The sequence below is a fragment of the Heterocephalus glaber genome, unplaced genomic scaffold, assembly GCF_053883595.1.
Source record: "Heterocephalus glaber isolate CG9 unplaced genomic scaffold, H.glaber_assembly_v1.0 deba00001457, whole genome shotgun sequence".
Taxonomy (NCBI): domain Eukaryota; kingdom Metazoa; phylum Chordata; class Mammalia; order Rodentia; family Bathyergidae; genus Heterocephalus; species Heterocephalus glaber.
In genome coordinates, this window is record NW_028258305.1 from 6,730,794 (window position 1) to 6,753,868 (window position 23,075).

Below are 23,075 nucleotides of genomic sequence, written 5' to 3' on the forward strand. Positions count from 1 at the left end.
ACTTGGGAATGAATCCAGGGCCTTCACACTGAGCTACATCCGTGCCCTTTTTCCTTTTAAAAATTTTTATTTTGAGTCAGAGTACAAATAAGTTGCTAAATTCCCAAGGCTGGGCTCAAACTTGCAATCTTCTTGCCTCAGCCTTCCAGAATGCTGGGATTAAAGGCCTAAACTATCATGTCTGTCTTTCTTCTTCTCCCCTCCCCTCTTCTTTTCTCTCCCTCCCTTCCTTCCTTCTCTTCTTGTTTTTCTTCTTTTTCCCTCTTTATGTGGTACTGGGGATTGAACCTAGGGCTTTCCTACTGAGCTATATCCCCAACCCCTTTTTATTTTATTTTATTTTATTTTATTTTAAATTTTTGAGATAAACTCTCACTAAGCCAGTAAGCTGCCAGGACTTGACTTCAGTTTGCAATCTTGCTTCAGCACCCCAAGTACCTGGGATTATAGAAATGTGCCATAATGCCTAGATCTTTCTTGAATTTCTGATCTTCTAATGAGCACAGTGTTTTCCTTCTGTTTAAATGATGTTTTAGGATTTTCTTTAGTAAGGAACTACTGGTGACAAACTTGCCTGGAAAAATTATTTCTGTTCTCATTCTTTTTTTGTGTGTGGTACCAGGGATAGAACTTAGGTCCTTGGGCTTGCGAGGCAGGCAGTGGAACCACTGAGCTAAATCCCCGGTCCTTCTGTTCTCATTCTTAAAAGATATTTTCAATGGACATACAATTCTATGCAGGCAGTTTTCTTTCAATATGTGGATAATATCACTGAACTATCTTCTGGCTTCCATTATTGTGGTTGAGAAATTAGCAGTGTTCCTTCAAGGGTATTCTGCCTTTTCCTCTCCTTGGGCTTAAAGATCTTATTGATCAATTAATTGGTCACCTGATGTTTAACTATGAGGTCTGTTACCTGATTTTCTTTTATCTTACTGGTACAGTATTTGATATGATTCTTGAATCAGGAGACTATATCTTTAATCAGTTTGAATTTTTTTATCTCTTCAAATATAATCTTTACTCTCTCTTCTCTTTCACGTCTAATCAGAATTATTCTATTCTGTCCTACAGGTTTTTCTTTCTAAAATAGGGATTTTCAAAGATAGAATATCCCACCCAACCACCTAACGGTTTCAAAAGTTATCCACATTTTTCTCAATCTTGTTCTGTCACTCTCTCCATATTCTTCTCTCAGTCTCCATTTTTCTTCTAGAGTATTTTAAATATCCAGAATCCTATCATTTCAATAGTAAATAATTCAGTACAAAATTCTAAAAGATAAGTATGTTTAAAATGTATAATTTCATTTTCTACCCTCTTTCACTATTATGTCCTGAGGGACATTCAATTTTGGCTGATAGCATCTTCATGATGTCATTTAACATATTCCTCTACTTACCAACACTGGTAAATTGATGGTTATTATAATCAGTAGCTTAACTAGATCTCAGTGTAATTCTCTGGCAAGTGTATTTATAGGTAGGTCTATGTACTTCCAATACATCCAAGGGAGTATGGCTGGGGTCCAATTCTTACTAATGACACTAAGATTGAACAAGATGATTGACTTATGGCTGACTAATCAGCCAAGCTGATTTATGCCCTTTATCTATTTTATAAACAGATAAGGCTTTCTGAATGATTCTAGTAGCCATGCTAATTGTTGCTTGATTCATTATTTTAATAAGGATTACCAAGTGGTAAGTTTTCTAATGAGAATACCTTCTGTAGTTCATAGCTAGAATTCCTTTGTGAGGAAGAACTTTCTCTCATCAACTAATTATCTTGAAATATAGTTCATAAAGGAAAGCCAGGATAAATTCTTAGTTTTCTCCCTTTATTTATCAATATACAGAATGAGCTGATACCCTAGCAACTCCCAAAAGCAACTTTTGTCATATTACCATTATGAATTCATAAATTTACATATTTGATGTGTTTCCAACCTTTGCAGATATTTATTCTTTTTTAATTCTGTAAGAATGTTTCACTGTCTCCAGAATTTACGTTACAAAAATATCTGATGTTAAACTTTTTCCTTTATAATAACCCACCTTTGAAATCTAAAAATACTACTAGTATATGTCTATGTTGGGATCTCATTTCATTCATGTTGCCTTGTACTTATGAGACTTTTTTCCTCCTATAATTTTAATCTTTTCACCATTTGAGCTTGAATTCTGGAATTTTTCAATTTTGTCTTCTAAATAATTACTTTTATGTTATGTAATACATTATCAACTGTTTATTATTTAAAATTTTAAAGTTTTGTTTTTCACATCCAAGAAATCTTTTTTTTTTTTTGGTACCAGGGCCTTTGTACTGAGCTACACCCTTGACTTTTTTTTTTTTGGTACTGGGGATCAAACTTGGGTCCTTCCGCTTGTGAGGCAGGCAGCGGAACAACGGAGCTAAATCCCCAGCCCGACTTTTTTTTTGAGTCTTACTAAGTTGTTAATTTTCCCAGGACAAGTTCAAACTTGCAACTCTTCTGCCTCAGCTTCCTTGAGTGCTAAAATTACAAGTGTGTGCTCAGTTTCAAATCATTACTTTTTATTATTAAAAAAAATTCAAATCTATAGGAAAATTACACATTCAAAAGTACAGTACAGTAAAAACTCATTTATCCTTTATCTGGATTTACCCCTGATTAACATTTTAACTCAGATCATTTTTGGTAGTAATTTAAATCATCCTAGAAAAAGTAATTAAAAGATTTTTTTAAAGTTTTCTTTTTTGGGGGTAAGTTTGTTTTAAAGGTCATTTGTTCTATATCAAAGATTTGGTCCCTTTTTATTTGTTTTTGGTACTGGGGACTGAACTCAGGACCTTGAGCTTGCGAGGCAAGGAGTCCCTTTTTTAAACTAGTATTTTTGTGTAAAATCTAAAAGGCATTAAATTTTAGGTTTATCCATGGCACTTAGAGTGAATACCTCCTTAAGAATAAGGTACCCACTCTCAAAATTTATAGAGACATTAACTTTCTGGTTTATTCAAGTACATTTTACTTATGTGACTCAAAAATTTAGTAGTCCCTTAAATTTTGTACCCTAGTTGTCTTTCTTGCCTCACCATAGTACAGAACTTTATATACGTTGTGCTCTGGATATTTTCCTTTTTGGGTTTTGTCTGTTTCTTATTCATACAGGGTGAAGTTTATTAGTACTAGCAGTTTAGAGTTATAACACAGTTTGTATAAATCTGTTCAAATACTCCAGATACATTCCTCTTCCTCATGGGTGAGCTAATCATTGCTTCTTTCACATTTATCAACACTAATGCACCCCAAAGTGGTCCTGCCAATATACTGCAATAGCATTCAGTTTATTACTTGATCTAACTGGCAGTCTTTACAAAGCATTTAGCAAATAAGCCAAATTTGTAAGACATTATCACTGAAGTATACAAAAATGTATTTACTTTATTTAGGTTCTTATCCTATATGAGGGCATTTTTATCTTCATAAGGAAAATTAATAATTCATTATGGGTTGGAAAACTGTGACAAGCACTTTAATTCTATTATTTCACAATATATTGGTATTAAAAAGCAACCTTTCAAAAATCACAATTTACAAATTTGTTTTAAAAGGCATACATTCTAATAAAAATTTAAAAAAATTTAGCATTTTAATCTTTTCCAGAACACAGTGACAATAATCAAGAGGCAAACTCCTATAGTGTGTTCTTGATGCTAAGTGCTAATTCTTTTAGTTTTGCAAAGATGTAAGTAACTGATGATGCACATGCAATGGATCTTCCCCATCTGTACACCAGGACTAGGCCTACAGTAGTCAAGGAAGGTGCCTCAAATGCAAGATTTTAGAAGGCATTCACTCTTAGGATATTGCAGATGTGGATCCATACTTATATCAACCTAAGAGGAGGTTCCTCCTTAAATGCTCTAGGTACCTCTCTTGCCTTGCCCTATTCTGCCTCTGTGCACATAACTGAAAAACTTTTAGAATTGATACTGCATATCAAATGGGGGAAAAAGAATGTTTCTTGATTTTCTCATCAATAACCCTATGCTCTGAAAATTAAAACTAACATATCCTTTCAGATATCATTATATAAATGTAGAGAATAGATCTTGAAGAGAATGGTAGTCAACTTTGATAACTTGGGTTTTTTGTTTTTGTTTTTTTGGTTTTGTACTCTATGGTACTATTTCTAGATTCTTTATGCCCAGGTGGAAAATATTCTTTCAAAATTTGTATAATTGGTTTTAAATGTTACTTAAAAATTACTCAAATAGTAAAGCTTTCTCATAAAAGACACTCAGAGTTGAATTCAGCTGCATGTCTAGTATAAAATTCATATTTTAAGTATTAAGTCTTAGCCTGCCAATTGCCCTATAATATCCATTTTACCCTTCTTTAGGAACAGAATTCTTGATTTTTAGTAATACAATTGCCCAGAATAAAGACGCATTTTCCAGCTTCCCTTGCTCCAGGTAGTACTGTGGGTGTGTGGGGGTGAGTGTGTGTGTATGTGTGTGTGTATTTTGTCCCTCCTTTTTGTAGACTAGAATGAGGCAATGTTGAGCCATAAGGTATAGAGGTAAGGTAGAGGATGTTGGACGAGCAAAATGGTCCCTGATAATTCTGTGAGGCTACAGTTGTACTGGATCTAAAGCATTTTTAAAGATAGAATTAAATTTTTCTTTTAATCCATTGGCCACCGAATGTCCTAATCCCAACAAAATTCCAATAACCAGAGACTCATTTCATTAGCAAGATTTAAAAAAAAATAACAATCCTGAAAGAGTTACAAATTAAGAAAAAGTAGTTGAGTTAATGTAATTTGTCCTTAACCTTTAGCCAAAGTCAGCCACACTGAAAGAAGTTATGTATGGGAGACATAGGAAATTCCAAAACCAACTTTTTTTTGCAGGGAAAAAGGTAAAAGCAGATTGAAGACATTCCAAAGAGAAAAGCAGATGCATTGAGGCTGATTCCCACTTATTCCAGAAACCCAGCCTGAATACTCACCAAGAGCTCTAGAAAATATCCCTGAGTCTTTTTATGACAAGTTATCCTTTAGCTTAAGCAAAACAAAAAGTAAATCACACAGCTTATTCCTGTTAAGCTTGCCTCTTATTTTCCCCAGCTGTCGTCAAATATAGACTGACATTTTCTTTTACAAACAAAGCGAAATGAAAAAACCTGTGTGAATATTTTATGCAACTATATTTTGATTCTCACTGTTTTTATGATTTTCCCTGAAAGGTTTCAGACACAGAAGTCCATGGGCCTTGTGTATGCTAAGCATGGCCCTTTCCTCAAAGGTTTGAGAGTTAATTGACTGCATGCCTACTGTTTTCCAGCAACAGTGGTCCTTAGATACCTTTTCTACACAATTTTTTTTTTTTTTTGTACCGGGGATCGAACTCAGGTCCTTGTGCTTGCACAGCAGTCTACACAATTTTTTACAGACAGGAATGGACATAAAGACCTTCTTGAAGTGGGCCTTTATGTGCAAAAGCTTAAAGGGGTGTTTATTGTGTGGTCTGAACTTGCTGCTGGCATCAAAGAGAACTGATGAGTATTACTCTGATTTTGGTTTACCCTGGGCTTCCAACAGTTTCTGTAATCCTTTCAAATTCAAAAGTATCCAAGTAAAAACATTTGGTCTTTGCCAGAATTTTCTAGAAAGCAGTAACGCTAGACTGAAGCCTTGAGTTACTTAGCTCGGCCTTCAGATATGGACAGTTTCTCCTTTTAGGGATGGAGGAAATGGACAGAAGTATAACTGTCAATCACTGGAGCTCTACAAATTAGGATCTTGGGGGGCGTCCTCTATTTACCCAGGCTCTTTTCATCATGGAATGTGCAATGGTACTCATTTTAATTTACTTTAATTCTTTATTGTCATTGATAGTAGGTTCATTATATTGTGATTTTTATGGAATTTGGTAATGTCTAGTAATGTACAGTAGCAGATTTATCTGGCAATAAATTTATTTGTATTTGAGTTCTTATAATTTGAATTGCATTTCATACTAAGTTGCATTAATTATATCTAGGAGTTACCAATACCAAGATACTACATATTTATTAATTTACACAAAGAGTAAATGGTGGACAATCACTACTAAGCTTAACTTATTTTATTAGACAATTATGTGTTTAAATTGTTTCTCTAAGTACTAGGCTTTTTCCTCTAAGTTGTTTTAAAAAGTCTTGTGGTTTAATTACCTGAAAAATGCAGAAATCAACTGCCAGAAGTATGAAGTTTATGTAGATTTATGATTAGGGGCCCTTAGCTGCCTTCAGGAGAAGTTTGGACTTTATTTTGTGATAAAAATACATGCTTATCTCTCTGTTTAAATTCTAATCTTGGTTAGTTTTCATGAATTCTTAAAAATAATTATTTTCTGGTGACAAATAGGGAAATTACCTGTCTGAGCACTTGTCACTTTATGGCAGTGAATGGTTTTTCAGCCTGTGAGATTAGTTGCCACTTAGTACAGTTTGCCATTTTTGTTATTCAAACAATTGCACCAAAATATTTTTTTATTGCTCAACTGAAATTTGGGTTTAGTTCTTTCAAAAGTTTAGTTTAAACTAGTATGTCTTTTTCAATTTACAAATATGGGAAATAATTGGCCCAGAAACTTATTATTTTGAACACCAAAACTCTTTAATAGTTTTAATGAAAATATGTTTATGTAAAACATATCTTGTTTTCCTAAATAGACTACTGTATACTAATAAAACTCAGGTTGACTCAAGGTTGCAAAAATGGTCAATTATTTTACCAAGCTATAATATTGCAAAGTCTTCAGGAACTACTGAGATATATAAGTTTATGCCTATGATGAGTTCAGTCCCATTTTACTGTGCTTTCTAGGCTGCCATTTATCATTTTTTATTACTGTATGTCACTGACTCTAATCTATTGACTTATCTCAAACATAACTATGTAGTGTTTCCAATTTCTCTTTTTTATTTGGTTTGGCAATGGCCCACATTTTTTCAAATAAAATCTTACACATACTCAAATATACAAAAAGAACGAATGTGGATGTAAGCTGTAAATCCAGAGAGCTGATGCCAAGCCTTCACATCTGGTCTTCAGTACAGAACACGGACTCATCTGATGGAACCTCAGGCCACTGAGAACATTTTAATGCCATTCATCAAGAGTTATTTCTTCATTTCTGAGGGATACTTTTGGAAGATGTCATCAAAAAAAATCTGGGGATATAGTTCAGCGTGAAGGCCCTAAGTTCAACCCTCAGTACTACAAAAAACAAAATAAAACAATACATCACCAGGAAAGCTAAAATCATGGAAAAACAGAAGACAACACAGACAAAAGACCAAAGCAGTCTGGAACACTAATTCTGGCTCTGGCTCCTGCTCCTAGAGTGGCTCCTCAATGTAAGCCCAGGTTAAGACTGGAGAGGGTCAGCAGCCCCAGCGTGGTAAAAAAGGGAAGGCAGCAGCACCAGCCCTAGGAAATACCGACAATTATTGCTTCCCCTATTTTTTATTAATATATGTTTGTGATACATGATAAATACATTCACGGTGGGGAATACTCTCTCTTCTTCTCCTCCTCCTCCTCTTCCTCCTTCTCCCCTCTCCTCTCTCTCCTCTCTCTCTCTCTTTCCCCTCCTGTCCCTCACATCTCTCCCTATCCCCAAATCTTCTTTCCATATCCACAAAGTCTATTCCTTGTTTCCTATAATCTTTTATTTTGTTCTTTTAAATATTTTTATAACCTAAAAATATGGAATGGAGTTTTACTCTGAAAGTGATTGCTTCCTTACAACAAGCTAGCTTTGACTAAAAAATTGACTACAGCATCTACCATATATAGGAATGAAATCAGGAGCCATTTTGAGAAGGCGTTTATTGTTTAAGACTGAGCTACTCTGGGAATAAGAAGCCACAGAACAATCACTCTTCAGGGTCTCTGAGATCACCATACCTCAGTGAGAGAGTAGGAGATGGTCACAGAAGACAGTCATGGAGAGGGAGAAGGTTAATCAAAGACCCCCTGATAAGTTTAGGTAACATGGACTTCACGCTGTGGAGGGCACAGTGGTCAGCAGCACCACTCTCTGTGGTGAGGAGACAGGCCTATCGCCAGTGGTTTTTTGATAAAGATGGGTCTGAAAGCTCTGGGATTGAGCCCTGTGGATTGCTTAGCTCCCTTTGCTGCCTCCTTCCAGCTCAGAACTCAGTGGTCTGTTTGCTTTTTCCACTGGCCAATATGATTAGGAATATACCTCTGCTTGGACGTTTGCCACATCCCTGGTTGTATTGGTAGAGAAGCCACCAGAGCAACTTGGACATTTCACAAGTCATAGGTTACAAAGCTAGTCAGGGATAGCAGTAGATTTTTGCACACAGAAGGACACAAGTAAATACTAATACTCTGGAGTGAATACAGCCCTAAGGAAGACAACATACCATTGACTGAACCTACCCAATGGGAAATACAGGGTAGGACTCAGCATTCAGACAGCATAAACTGGATATGGAAGTACAACAGGCCTAAATTGTGACTCATTATACCTCCCCCATAACTGGTAGATTCCAATATCTCAGGTACTGGAAAGAAACTAGCCACTCAATCATTTCAACCTGGAAGAAGTTTCTCAATTCATTTCTCTTTGTGTGTGCGTGGGGGGGGGGGTGTTCACTTATTTTTTTTCTTGTTGTTAGTTTATTGTTTTTTTTTTCTGTCATGTGTACCTAATTCTACCTACTTTTTAATTCTTTAATTAGATTATAAATCTCACTTTCCTCTCTTATTTTCTTTCTTTTTAAAATTTTACTTCAAAAAATTGAAGGGGGAGGGGTAGGAGGTGAGAAAAGAATTAACATGTGCTATGTACATATACCCACTTCTCATGATGACTATAATCATTATACACTGCAAAATCTACCAATAAAAATTTAAAAATAGATTTTAAAACTTCCATTTTTCCCTTGTCCAATTCCTTCCATTTATTATTACTACTATTAACCTTTATATGTTATTGCTAATTTTTATTGTTAATGGTGGTATAGCTGTTGCTTTTAATTGGCTTTTACTGTATGAGAGCTGTTTTGTCTTTTTGTCATCAACACTACTGTTGCCAGGCATGGTGGTGCACACCTCTAATTCCAGCACACTGGAGGCTGAGGTAGAAGGATCCGCCTGCGAAATCAAGATCAGCCAGGACTACACAGTGAGTTCAAGGTCATCCTGAACTACATAGAAAGACCCTGTCTCAAACACACACAAACACACACACACACACACACACACACACAGAAACAAATAAAACACTCTTGGTCTGTTTTCTTCTAGGTGGTACTGAGCTCCATCCCTCAAAAGAAGGCTGACACTTAAGAAGACTCTTGGGTAACAACAGCACAAATCTCAACATAGAAGCACAAGAATTCTGAGAAAATAAAGCAACGTGACCCCTCCAAATGTCCATATTTATCAGTAACTGAATGCAAAGATATCAAAGTAGATGAAATGCCAAAGAATTCAAAAAAACTGATTTATGAAATTAATTACTTCAAAGAATAAAAATAAACAGCTGAATGAATTAAAACAATTCAGGATATGAACAAGCAATTCAACAAAGAGAGATTCTGACAAAGAACCAAAAGAAATTCTGAAAATGAAAAGTGTATTAAGTAAAAAAAGAAAAGAAAAAAACCTCAGTGGGAAGCCTTACCAACAGGTAGGATCAAGAGGAAGAACTGTAGGACTTGCAGGGCTTGGAGACAAAGTTGAGGAATTATTACATGCAGATACTAATAAAGGAAGACAACCCAAGAAATTAGAAACAAAACATGAGACATAGGTAAAGGATCAAAGTTATGAATTTTTAGTGTAGAAGAGAGTATCAAGGCTCAGACTAATGGCATAGAAAATCTATTTGATGAAATAATAATAGAAAACTTCCCACATCTTAGGGAAAATACAGACATCCAGGTAGTACATGAGGCATTTAGAATCCTCCCACATCACATTACAGTTAAAATGACAAGAATATAGAATGAGAAAAGAATACTGAAAGCTACAAGAGAGAAATATCATTTAAAAGGGCAAATGCATCACAATAACTTCACTTCTCTGTAGAAACCCTAAAGACCAGGAGGACATGGAACAATATCAAGCCCTGAAAGAAAATAACTGCCACACTAGATTATGATATCCAGCAAAGCTAACTTTCAAAATTGAAGAAGAAATAGCAAGAAGAAATAGAAGATAAGCATAACATAAAGAAAATTCATGACTATTAAGCCAGCAATGAAGAAGATACCTAAAGAAATCCTACACTTGGGCCAGGGATTTGGCCACCTGCCTTGCAAGAGCAAGGTCCCGAGTCTGATCCCCGGTACCAAAAAGAAAAAGAAAAAAAAGAAAAAAGAAGAAATCTTACACACAGACAAGGAAGAGCACATAAGCTACTGTGAATTTTAAAGTATCAAACATTAGAAAAACAATAAAAACACAAGAATTAGTATATACCTTCCTATAATAACTCTGAATATAAATCATCTCAATTCTCCAATTAAAAGACAGATTAGAGATTGTATTAAAAAACAAGAACCAATCCTTTGCTGCTTGCAAGAAACATACTTCACTAGCAAAGACATACAGTATACAGACTGAAAGTAAAAGTATGGAAAATAGTATTCCACACAAATGAATCCTAAAAGCAAGCAGGAGAAGCTATACTCCTATCTGACAAAGCAGACTTTCAAGCAAAATTAGACGAGATAAAGAAGGCCACTACATGTTGGTAAATGGAATAATCCTTCAAGATATAAGAATTCTAAATATATATATACACCAAATATCAGTACTCCCAATTTCATAAAAACAAAAATACCTAACATAAAGAAACACATAGGTCCCCACACAATAATAATAGATGACTTCAATATTCCACAGTCACCAACAGATAGGCCATCCAGACAAAAATCAATGAGGAAACATCATAGTTAAACTATACCATACATCAAACAGTCTTAAAAGAACACTCATCCAACAACTACAGAATACACATTCTCCGCAATACCTCATGGAACATTCTCCAAAATAGATAATATTTTAGGGCAGTAACTAAGTCTCAATAAATACAATCAATAAATTAAACCTAACAATTTCTTGTATCTTATCAGATCATAATGGAATGAACCTAGAAATCAACAGCAAGAGAAGTCAAAGAAACTATACAAACACATGAGATTGAATAATTAATTCACTTTTGAATTTTCAATGGGTCATTGAAGAAATCAGGGAAGAAGTTTAAAAATTCCTATAATCAAGTGAAAATAAAAATACAATATACCAGAATCTCTGGGATACAGAAAAGGTAGTTCTAAGAGAGAAGTTTATAGCTATGAGTGCCTACATAAAATATCAGAGAGATCACAAAAAATCTAATGATGTATCTCAAAGTCTTATAAGAAAAATAAGAATAAACTAAAACCAAACCTAAGAGAAAGAAAGAAATACTAAAGATCACAGCAGAAATTAATGAGATAAAGAATAAAAGGGCCTGGGATTTAGCTCAGTGGCACCATGCCTGCCTCACAAGTTCGATCCCCAGCACCGAAAAATAAAGAATAAAAGAACAATATACAGGATCAATGAAACAGAGTTGGTTCTTTGAAAAGATAAACAAGATTGATAAACACTCAGCCAAACTAACCAAAAGAAAGATGAAGATCCAAATTAATACAATTAGAGATATAAAGCAGATGTTACAAAAGACACCGCTGAAATCTAGAGGCTTACTAGAGACTACTTTGAAAATCTATATTCTAGTGAATTCAAGGATCTACAACAAATGGGTAGATTTTTAGACACATATAACTGACCAAAACTGAAACAAGGATATAAAAAAACCTAAAAGATCAATAACGAGATTAAAGTAGTAATAAAAAGTCTCCCAACAAAGAAAAGCCCAGGACCAGACAGAATCACTGATTAATTTTATCAGACCATTATAGAACACCAATGCTTCTCAAGCTATTCTATTAAACAGAAGAGGAAAGAGTGCTTCCAAACTCATTGCATGAGGCCAACATCACCCTGATACCAATACCAGACAAGGAGACAACAAAAAAGAGAAAGCTATAGACCAATATCCTAACGAACACAGATGCAAAAATCCTTACAAAAACACCCAAACCAAATTCATCAACATACTAAGATCTTACACCATGAACAAGCTGGTTTCATTCCAGGGATGCAAGGATGGTTTAAGATAAGCAAATTAATAAAAGAAATACGTCATGTAAATAAATCAAAGATAAAAATCACATGATGGCCTCAACTGACATAATAAAAGCCTTCAATAAAATTCAATATCCTTTCATCATAAGAAACTAGGTATTCCTCAAATATAGTAAAGGTCACATATGACAAACACAGCCAACATCAGTCTAAATGAAGAAGAACTGAAAGCATTTCCCCTAATATTAGAAGGCAAGGATGTTTACTTTCACCACTCCCATTCAATATACTGTAGTTCTTAAAATTTTAGCTTGAGCAATTAGGCATGGGAAAAAAATTAAAAGGAATACAAAAGAGAAAGGAAGAAGTAAAGTCATCCTTGTTTGTAGAAAACATGATTCTGATCCTATACATAAACGACTCCACCAAAAGACTTTTATAGCTAACAAAGGAATTCAGCAGGATATAAAAAATCAACATTAAAAAATCAATACCTTTTCTATATACCAATAATGGACCAGCTGAGAAACAAATCAGGAAAATAATTTCATTCACAATAGATTAAAAACACAACCACCACCATCCAGGGATCAATCTAACAAGGTGAAAGACTTCTACAATGAAAACCTCAGAACACTCAAGAAAGCAGTTAATGAAGATACCAGAAGATGGAAAGACCTCTCATGTTCATGGATTGGTAAAACTGATATTGTTAGAATGGCCATATTACCAAAAGCAATCTACAGATTTGATAAATCCCCATCAAATCATGAATGATGTTCCTCATAAAACTAGCCAAAGCAATCCTAAAATTCATACAGAAACACAAAAGACGAGGAATAGCCAAAGCAATCCTAAGCAAAAAGACCAAGGCTGGAGGCATTATAATACTCAAATTTTAAATTATACTATAAAGCCCAAGTAATAAAAACAGCATAGTACTGGCATAAAAAAAGTTACATAGACCAATGGCACTGAATAGAAGACAGAAACAAATCCACACAAATACAGCCATCTGATTCTGGACAACAGACCCAAAAATATATGTTGAAGAAAAGATAGCCTCTTTAATGGTGCTGGAAAAACTGGCTATCCACCAGAAGAATATTGAAACTAGTTCCCTATTTCACACCTTGTACAAAGATCGATTCAAATGGATCAAAGACGTAGGTATAAGACCTCAAACTTAGAAAAACAAAACAAAACAAACCAACAAAAAACCATAGGGGAAACACCTGAGGCCATCGGCACTAGGCAAAGGTTTCCTGAATAGGACTCCAACAGCTCTGGAAATAATAGCAACAAATGAGATGACATCAAATAAGTTTCTGCACAATAAGGGAAATAACTAATAGAGTGAAGAGACAGCCTACACAATAGGAGAAAAATCTTTGCCAGCTACACTTTCAACAGAGGATTAATATCTAGAATATATTAAAAACTCAAAAAACTTTAAAACATCAAATAGTCCAATCAATAAATGGGCAAATGAAATGTACAGATACTTCTCAGAAGTGCAGATGAGCAATAGGTATATGAAAAAATGTTCAGCCTCTTTAGCCATTAGGGAAATGCAAATCAAAAGCACACTGAGATTTTATCTCACTCCAGTCAGGATGACTATTATAAAAAATACAAAAAACAGTAAATGCTGACAAGAATAAGGGGAAAAAAGAAACCCTTCTACACTGTTGGTTAGATTGTAAATTAGTACAGCCACTATGGAAATCAGTATGGAGGGTCCTCGAAAAACTAAAACTAGACCTACCATTTGATCTAGCTATACTATTCTTTTTTTATTGTTTTAAAAGGTATTTATTTTTTAAATTTAATTTTATTGGTACATTTTAGGTATACAATATAATGACATTCATCACTGAAAATTTGCAACTTTACATAATCCATCTTGGTTCTTATTTTCCCCCCTTCCCCTGCCCTCCCTTCAAGCCCTCCATCCCTCTCTATTTACAAAGACTTTGTTTCTGTTTTTTCATTTTCTCATATTAAATCCATTCCCTTCTTTCCTTTCCCCTACCCCTCCCACTTCCCCTTCCCCTTTGCCCCTTTTCTTCCTATTTCACATTATCTATTATACCTTTTAGTCCTTATTTACACTTTCAGCTTCTCACACTAGAGAAACTATTCGGTATTTACACATGTATTTCACTTAAGAGTATCGCCTCAATGTGCATCCATTTAGCTATAAATATCTCTAAGCTATACTATTCTTTGGTTATCTATCTGAAGGAATTAAAAGTCAGCATACTATAGGGATACCTGCATACCCATTATTATTTTGGCACAACAGCCAACCCAAGTACCCATCAATAGTTGAACAGATAAAGAAATATAGTATAATATATAATATTCCCATATATATAATGGAAGTATTTTTAGCCATGAAGAACTAAATTTTGTCAATTTGCAGGAAAATTGAAGAATCTGAAGATTATCATGTTGAGAAAAATAAGCCAGTCCCAGAATAATAAATATCACATGTTCTCCCTAATATGTGAAATCTAAAAATAAAAGGACAAAAAGGAAGAGGGAGAGTATTATTAGAAAAGAAGAAAGGAGTAAGGGGAGGTGAAGGGAGTTTTAAGGATGTATAATGGGGAATGGATATGATCAAAATATATTGTACACATCGCCCCCCCCCCACCATGTGAAACTAGGAAAGAAGACAGAGCAAGATGGTGATGGGGACACAGAAATGATCAAAGTTTGTTATGTGTATATATAAATCTGCCAAAAACGAAACCCACTAATCTGTATAATTAACATGCACTAAAATATAAAAATATATACAATCTCATTACACACCTTAATTGGTATAACAAAAACAGAAGAATAGTGTGTAAGGTTTGAAAAATTCAAACAATGGAAATAATACATAAAAAGGTAAAAAATAAAAATAGTTGAGTTCTTCAATGTTCTGGGTACCTTCCATCCTACCAAGACCCTTCTCCTCGAGGGTAATCTTTATTAAGTTACTTTTCATTCTTTCTACAATGTTTACATGCATTGTAGGACATGTGTATACATGTGAATTTTTTTTTAAAAACCTTTATAAATGAAGGGGATCACACTATATTGTTTTACACTTTTTTTCATTTAATAATATATGAGTGAAATATCTTGTTTTAATTAAGAGATGAATCTCACTATATTGCCTCAAACTACTGGGCTCAAGCAATCCACCTGCCTCCACCTGCCAAGTAGCTGGGACTATAGGCATGCACCACAGTGCATGGCTTACAGACTTCTTTAAAATTAATTTTTCAGTTGTGCTTAACTTGGTATGCTATCCAGTTAACTTCCAGGTGAGCAAGTAGTTAACATGGATATGAGTGTGTTTCTACTGTGTCTGTGTATAATAAGACATTTTCCAAAAGAAGCAAGGAGGTAAAATGGTCAGTCTTCCCAGAAACATCATTTATTTCACAATGTATCTGCAATGAAACATTAACTTCAAAATAAGGTAAAAAGTAGCTATTTATATAGGTATTATGTACTTCACTAAAAAAGAATCACCATATAAATAATGTTTCTATGGAAAAAAATATTTAGAGTTCCAATTTGGAGAAATACCTCTTCTGAGTAATACAGCACAGTGGAAAAAGTATGAGTTTCATATATGAAAGACTTCAGTTTTATTCCTGGCTCTGTCATTATCATAGTCTTTCACTTTAAGCAAAATACTAAGGTTCAGTTTCTCATATATAAAATGGAGATAATGGTTTGTATTTCTCAAGTTGCTCTATGACTAAAATGGGTTAATCGGGCACACAGTAGGTAATGTTAAGTTCCTTTCCAGTCTCCTACAAAGGAATTCTTGATCAGGTTCCAACCTCTAATGGACTGGAGAAGAAGAATAGGGCAGGGAGTATGCAAAAATCAACTAAAGATTCAGGAACACAAGGAAGCAGTACAGGCATTCCTTATGGTCAGAACGGATAAAGGTCAGTTTCTTGATTCTGGCTAGTACCTAACTGTCTTGAGTTTTGCTTTTATTGGTAGTAGAATTAGCCATCTCATTCCCTTTATATTTCTAACATCTGCTCCTTTCATTTGGAACTCCTTCCCCTTTCAGCAACCACAAGACAGAATTCATCCCTGGTTTTTAACCCTTAAGTCATAGAGTTAAAAAAAACAAACAAACAAACAAACACATACAGGATTGACCTCTGGAATGACAGAATGAGGACCTCAATGAACTCACTCTCCCTTTAAACTACCCAAAATACAGCAAACAAAAAATCAACTAGTTCAGAACTCTGACATTTAACAAAATCCACAGAATAAACTAAAAAACATTCTATGCAAGAGAAACTACTGAACTGTGATGCCCTGAAGAAAGTAAACAAGCAGAACTAGGCACCTTAGGTGGAGTATGGTTCCACCTCCACATAATTAATGAAACTGGCACCTTTCCTTTATCCTTCTGAGATCAAATATATCCTATTTTTAGCAAAACTACCTGTGAGAATTCAATAGTCTAATATAGTAATAACAACAACACACCCATGGTCAAAAGTTATTTACTTGAAAAAACTTTCTACAACTCATATTTCTATCTTACACATAGAAGATATCGTGTCGTATATAATCATTTTATACCTTGTTTTAATTTCAGTGTCTTAAGTTAGGATGGCAGTATTGAAAGTCTTCAATAAAGCATTTCTCTGCACTGACCCTTAAATCTTTGTTTGTCAAAAGATGATCTCTACTCTTTTCTCTAAATTCTTAGAAGCTATCCCTCATGCTTACCTGTATCAGAGTATCCTTTTACTTTTGTCTCTTTTCTTTTCATTTCTTTTCTCTTCCTTTCTTTCTCCTCCCCCCTTATTTACTCATTTATTTACTTTTTTTTTTTTTTTTTGGTACCGGGGATCGAACTCTGGTCCTTGCGTTTGCGCAGCAGGCAGTGAAACCGCTGAGCTAAATCCCCAGCCCCTATTTACATATTAATTGACTGATTTGTACTGGGGACTGAACTCAGGACCTTTGCACTGGGCTACATCTCCAGCCCTTTTATTGATTTTTTACTTTGAGATAGGGTCTCATTAAATCTCTAAGTTGCCCAAGATGAGTTCAAATTTGCAATCCTCCACCCTCAGCCTCCAGATTGATTGGATTACAGATATAAGCCATCATGCCCTGCTTCAGAGTATCCTTTCTGTAGAGGACCAATCAATAATTATAATACCTTTCTTCCTCACTTGAAAACAGCATTTTAAAAATAAATCTTGGGGTTGTATCTCAGTGGTAGAGTACATGCTTAGCATACCCAAGGGCCTGGGCTCAATCTCAAGCACCAAAGTCAAATAAGCAAGCTGGGTACTATGATGCACACCTGTGGTTCCTGCATTTGGGAGGCTGAGGCAGGAGCATATGAATGAGTCCACAAGTTTGAGAACAGTCTGGGTAACATGTTAAGACTCATCTCAAAAAACAAACAAAAAAAATTAATCAATCCAAACTATCTGATCTATACTGAACTATAAATTTATGGGCTCACAAACATATTCAGTGTCACAGTTTAATAAGTCTTACTTTTAAATTATCAAACTAGCTAATAATAACTTATTAATTTTAATTCTGCATGGAAGAAAAAGAACAAACATTAATACATAATTTGTTAAGAATAAAATCCTACCTTAGGAGAAGTAGATAGATCTCTTCCCGTAGAAACAACTGTGCTTTCTTTTACTCCTCCTGTCTTTGGTGAGAGAACTGGTGGAGCTGGGGCCTTTCTTTTCATTTTTCTTTCAGTTTCCAATTCTTGAACTGAATTTACCAAATTATTTACAGGAAGAGTTGGTTTAGGTTCATAAAAAGGATTTGATCTAAATGAAAGAAGAATTTTCATTAAATATCTCTCAAAAATAATTTAGTTCCAACTAAAATAATAGAACATGTATTAAAAACTATAATGTTTTTCCTAAATGAACCCAAAATGAAACCTACAATTCAGAAACAATGACTGTTAATCTTTTGGTCTATTTTTATCTGGATTTAAATAAAAAATTCTGCTTTCTTAAAGTATTAAAAAAAATTTTATATATAAGATCATGGCTGTTATGGTTTGTATCTAGATTCCCCCCAAAGCCTTCTGAGGTCATAGGTGGGGCTTTTGCAGAGGTGGCTGAATCTATAGTATGTGACTGATTCATAGTACAGTGCTAGGATTAAGGGCGCTAGGATTAAGGGTGAGTGATTACTAAATCAGTCTACTGATTGGTTTGGTACTGCCCAAATCCTGGTAGCCTCAATATAATATAAGGGACAGACAGAGGCTTGTCTCTCCCTTGCTTGCTTTGCTACCTTCTGCCGCCATGAACCGTTTCTCTTCTACAATGTCTCTCTGCCATTTACTCTGCCTTGAAGCCAGGTGATTATGGACCGAAACCTCTACAAACTGTGAGCTAAATAAATCTTTTCTCCTTTAACTTGTGGGTGTTGGGTATTTTGTTCCAACAACAAGAAAAGTAACTAAGACAATGATCAACTTGAACTAATACATGTAAAGCCTTACAAAAATGTAATATTAAAAAGCAGATCTTATCTATTCTCCACACTCAAGGAAAAGGAAATAAATTATAGAAATGTTGATTTCATTTTTTATGGCCCCCCCATCATCACTTCTGTGTTAATTTCCCTTCTCATTATGGAACATCCTTTAGTGGTTTATTCAGCAAAGTTCCGTTAACACTAAATGTCTTTATTTCAGCTCCATATTTAAATGAAAGTTTACCTGGATAGAGGATTCTACTTATCAGTTATTCTATTTCAGTGCTTTGAAGATTTCCGACCATATCAGCTTCATATTGCTCCTTTGTATCTTATGTATGTAGTTGCTGTTAGGATTGATTCCTGGCTTTGAGCTATTTTACTCTGATGTGTCTGGGTGTAGATTTCTTTTAATTTATCTTCTTTCAGACTCCCTGTATTTCCCAAGTCTAAAGATTCATGTGTTTCATCAGTTCTGAAAAATTATCAACTGTTCTTTTTTTGATAGCCTCTTCTCTATTTTCCCTAGTCTCTTATTTAGAAAATCTTACTAGATGGCTTATAAGGAACTACCCATTTGTTGTATTTCCTAACCTCTCCTTCATATTTTAATAGATCTTTATTTCTTCTGTGTTACACCCTAGATAATTCCCTCACATCTCTGATCCAGTTCACTTTTCCTCTATTCTAATATTCAATTCTCCATGAATTTTTAGTTCCAATAATTGTATTTCTTCATGTGTCTGTGTATCAGATACAAAGATTTGAGTTAGTAATTTGAACATTTATTTTATATAGTCTCCATCTGATAAATTCATTATTTTGAAGCTTTTACATATAATCTTGCCATTTCTTTTGTTTCTTGATTCTTTCTCTTGGTAAATTATTTCTTTATGTGTTTTGTAATTTGAGATTGTGAATTCAAGTCTTAAGCTGATGAAATCATGTGGTGTGAGCCAAAAGTGCCTCTCTTCAGAGTGTTTTCTGCTTGCATTTGCCATTATGAATGTTACTTCCTAGCTTTCAGGTTCCCAGACAATCTTGCCATAATGTCAGATCCACATGAAGGTGGGCCTGTGCTTACACATTCTCAGAGACAGCACCCCCACCACCTTTCTTTCATTCCCAGTGTCTAGGCCAGTGATGGTGAAACTTTTAGAGCTTTCAATGGTAACAAACAGCCTGCTGTGGCATGTGTGCCATAGGTTCACCACCACTGGTCTAGGCCTGGGCAGAAAAGCTTCCTTGATAGCTTTCTTTATTGTTCAGTACATTTTCCTAGTCTATTTATTTATATAAATATCTGGTGTAAAAAGAAAAAAACTACCTGACATATGTGATTATTCTGATATATGTGATGATTATTCTTAATATCTGTACTGCGTGGTGATAAAACTATTTTTCTAGTTCTTTTTTATTAGTTTGCAGCAACTGTTTTCTCAATGCCAAGAGGTTCCCTGTAGTCAAGTATCTTGTGTGTACATAATAATAAAAGAACTTCTGAATACAGAACTATGGACCAGACCACTCAAACATAAAATGGTGACTATATCAACAGAATGTTATCTAATCATGCAAAGCCTCTGTTTCAATTGTGGATGTTCTTTAAACTTCAAGAATACATGGACCCAACAACTAATTATCATCACCTCTGCCTCAGGATTTAGACAATGAGATCCTATGAGGCTCTGAATACCAAGTATATCTAGACCAGAAAGGGGAAATATATCCTATGACTCCTCACTAAGCTAGGATGCAGCCTCAGAATCTTTCAACTTAGTACTCAGAATAATACCTGCACTTTCTTTCCAGTGCTAAGGATCAAACACACAGCCTATTTATGCTAGATATACACTGTCCTACTAAGTTACATTAACAGCCAAAAACAGACATTTTGGGGAACCAATTAGTTTCTATACTCTGATATGTACTGCAAATAAAACTTGCAGGATATAAGAAACAACAAAGGAAAGTGCTTAAAACTAGATATGCCAAGGACGCCAGGGGCTCTTAACTATGCCTGACTACCACGAGGACTAAGAAAATCAGTAGCTCCATACATCCTTAATTCACCTGTGAGATAAAAGTTTGCTGGGTGCCAGCACTGGCTAGGTATTAAATGAGAATAAGGACACAAAGCTCTACCTCTATCAGTTTTGTAGATCAGGTATCTCTAACTACAACTGAATTTCCTACTTTTCCTAAATGAGCAGAAAATGTTTCCATATATATGAAATGTCTAGAAGGGGCAAATGCATAGGAAAAGAAAATAGTCTGGTGGTAGACAGGGAATAGAGGAAGTGGGGAATTGGGACTAACTGCTAACAAGTATAGGTTCCTTTTGTTGTGATAAAAATGTTCTGGTATTAGACAGTAGTGATGATCATTCAACATATTCAACATACTAACAACCACTGACGTGGTTTTCAGATGTGTAATTTTATGTTATGCGAAGTATGTGTATATCAATTTATGTTATGTGAAGTATGTGTACATCAATGTGAAAAATGGTGTTAGGAAAAAGTGAATAGGAGTAGTGTCTATGTATAGTATTGTGTGAAAACATCCTTTTCTCTATAAAATGAGAAAAGTTACATAATTGCTAATGAATACATTTTAAATGCATGCAATAAATGATGCTTTGCTCCACAACAGACTGCATAAACTCTGGTTTAATCTTTTGTCTTTGGTACTTATGGCACCATAAGATTAAATCATCTAGTGATATTGTAGGCATTTTAGTTTGTATAAGTGCACTCCATGATATTTGCGTGATGACACAACTGGCTAATGCAGCATTTCTTAGATCCAACCCTGCTGTTAAGTGACACACAATTATTTACTTAAACAGTATTTTATGCAAGGAAACTTAAGGAATTAGCACAATTTCCACATTCTGTTGATTGTCTATGATTAGAATTGTCTATTTCAGGATTTTCTACATCATTCTGAATTTTTAAAATTTATTTTTATCTTGTATTGTGTATTTGAATAATAGAGTAATTATATCATTAACACATTGTGAATTTAAAATTCATCAGTTATATTAAGGAGGTACAAAACTGGACAGAATGATTTTAAATTATATTACTTTTTATTTGAAAATAAAAACCAAAGTTGGTTAGAAGCAGGATAAACTAAAACATACTGAAAAAAATTATACAATATGAAACAAGGGTATAGAGAAAGCTATAGTCTTTTCCTCTTAACTTGAAAATCTGTTTAACTGGAAAAACAATTCAAGTTTATTAAAATAGGTATAGAGCTTCTCTGAATGAAATTCAATGAGAGGCTTCCTTGAGAAACTGACATACAGCAACACCAGAAATGATTGCATGTGAGCCTCCAAAAGTCATTTCATAAATATTTCAATTATTATTATAGCTTTGTTAGTTTTCATTTTTGCCACATATACTGGAATAGCAAACTATCTATTAATCAGAAGAAAACTCATGTAGTTGCTAAGTATAAAGGATGCATGCTAAAAAGCTGGGAATATGTGTGGCTTCTCTTGATGCTGACAGATATCCTGGGGGCAAAGATTGTTTACACATCAAAGGACTAAGTACTATTTATTTGTGACAATTTTATGTTGGAGGATAAAGGAAGAGTTTGGTAATGGAATATGAGTCACAGAAGTTTTCACTTGATGAAAGGTCATAAGTTTATTATTGAAATATGAATACATTTTGGAAGATTTCTGCCACTGACATTGGACTTTGGAAGATAAAAGATGAAATATACCAAATAAAAACACAAACCAAGTTCTTCTTGGACTTGCAGATTAACTAATGTGCAATCTTTAGAACTTTTGTGTATATTCCTACCAAAAAACCCCCAAAAGGGGCCAGGGATTTAGCTCAATGGTTTCGCCACCTGCTGCGCAAGCACAAGGACCCGAGTTCGATCCCCGGTACCAAAAAAAAAAAACACCCAAAAAGCAAAAAAAGCCCTGGAGAGATTATAGACTCCCTTTGGTAACCCTTGATGATTGAGAAATTTAGAATGTTCTTTATTCATGAGAAATTTGTAAAGATTGTGACTTCTACGTGAAAAAAGAATAGTCAAAAGGTAACACCCAAGGATTCTGATTTTAGTTTTTATTGAGGTGGTTTAAAAGGTTAAGCAAACATTAGCTGTCTCTTTGTTAACAGGAAAAAGGGTGTGTGTGTGTGTGTGTGTGTGTGTGTGTGTGAGTGTGTGTGTGCTGTATAATACTCATGTATCCTGGAATGACTGAATGCTTGTATAGTATTTAAAGTCTGCATTTACATTCAAATACTCTAGGTGTGTGGCTATTACTCAGCACCTATGCTGCCCATGAGAAATTTTATTTTGATCACATTCTTAGCT

The 23,075-nt window shown here is 34.6% G+C and overlaps 1 protein-coding gene across 16 annotated transcripts in view; it reads right to left on the bottom strand.

Moving 5' to 3' along the window:
- Ehbp1 (EH domain binding protein 1) overlaps nt 1-23,075 on the bottom strand; it is a 350,855-nt gene that overhangs the window by 155,145 nt on the left and 172,635 nt on the right. For all 16 annotated transcript variants that reach the window (XM_087215996.1, XM_013074056.3, XM_004849989.3 and 13 more), the window contains one exon: nt 17,869-18,058. In XM_087215996.1, coding sequence (XP_087072122.1) covers nt 17,869-18,058 — 190 coding nt within the window. The remainder of the gene's footprint in view (nt 1-17,868; nt 18,059-23,075) is intronic.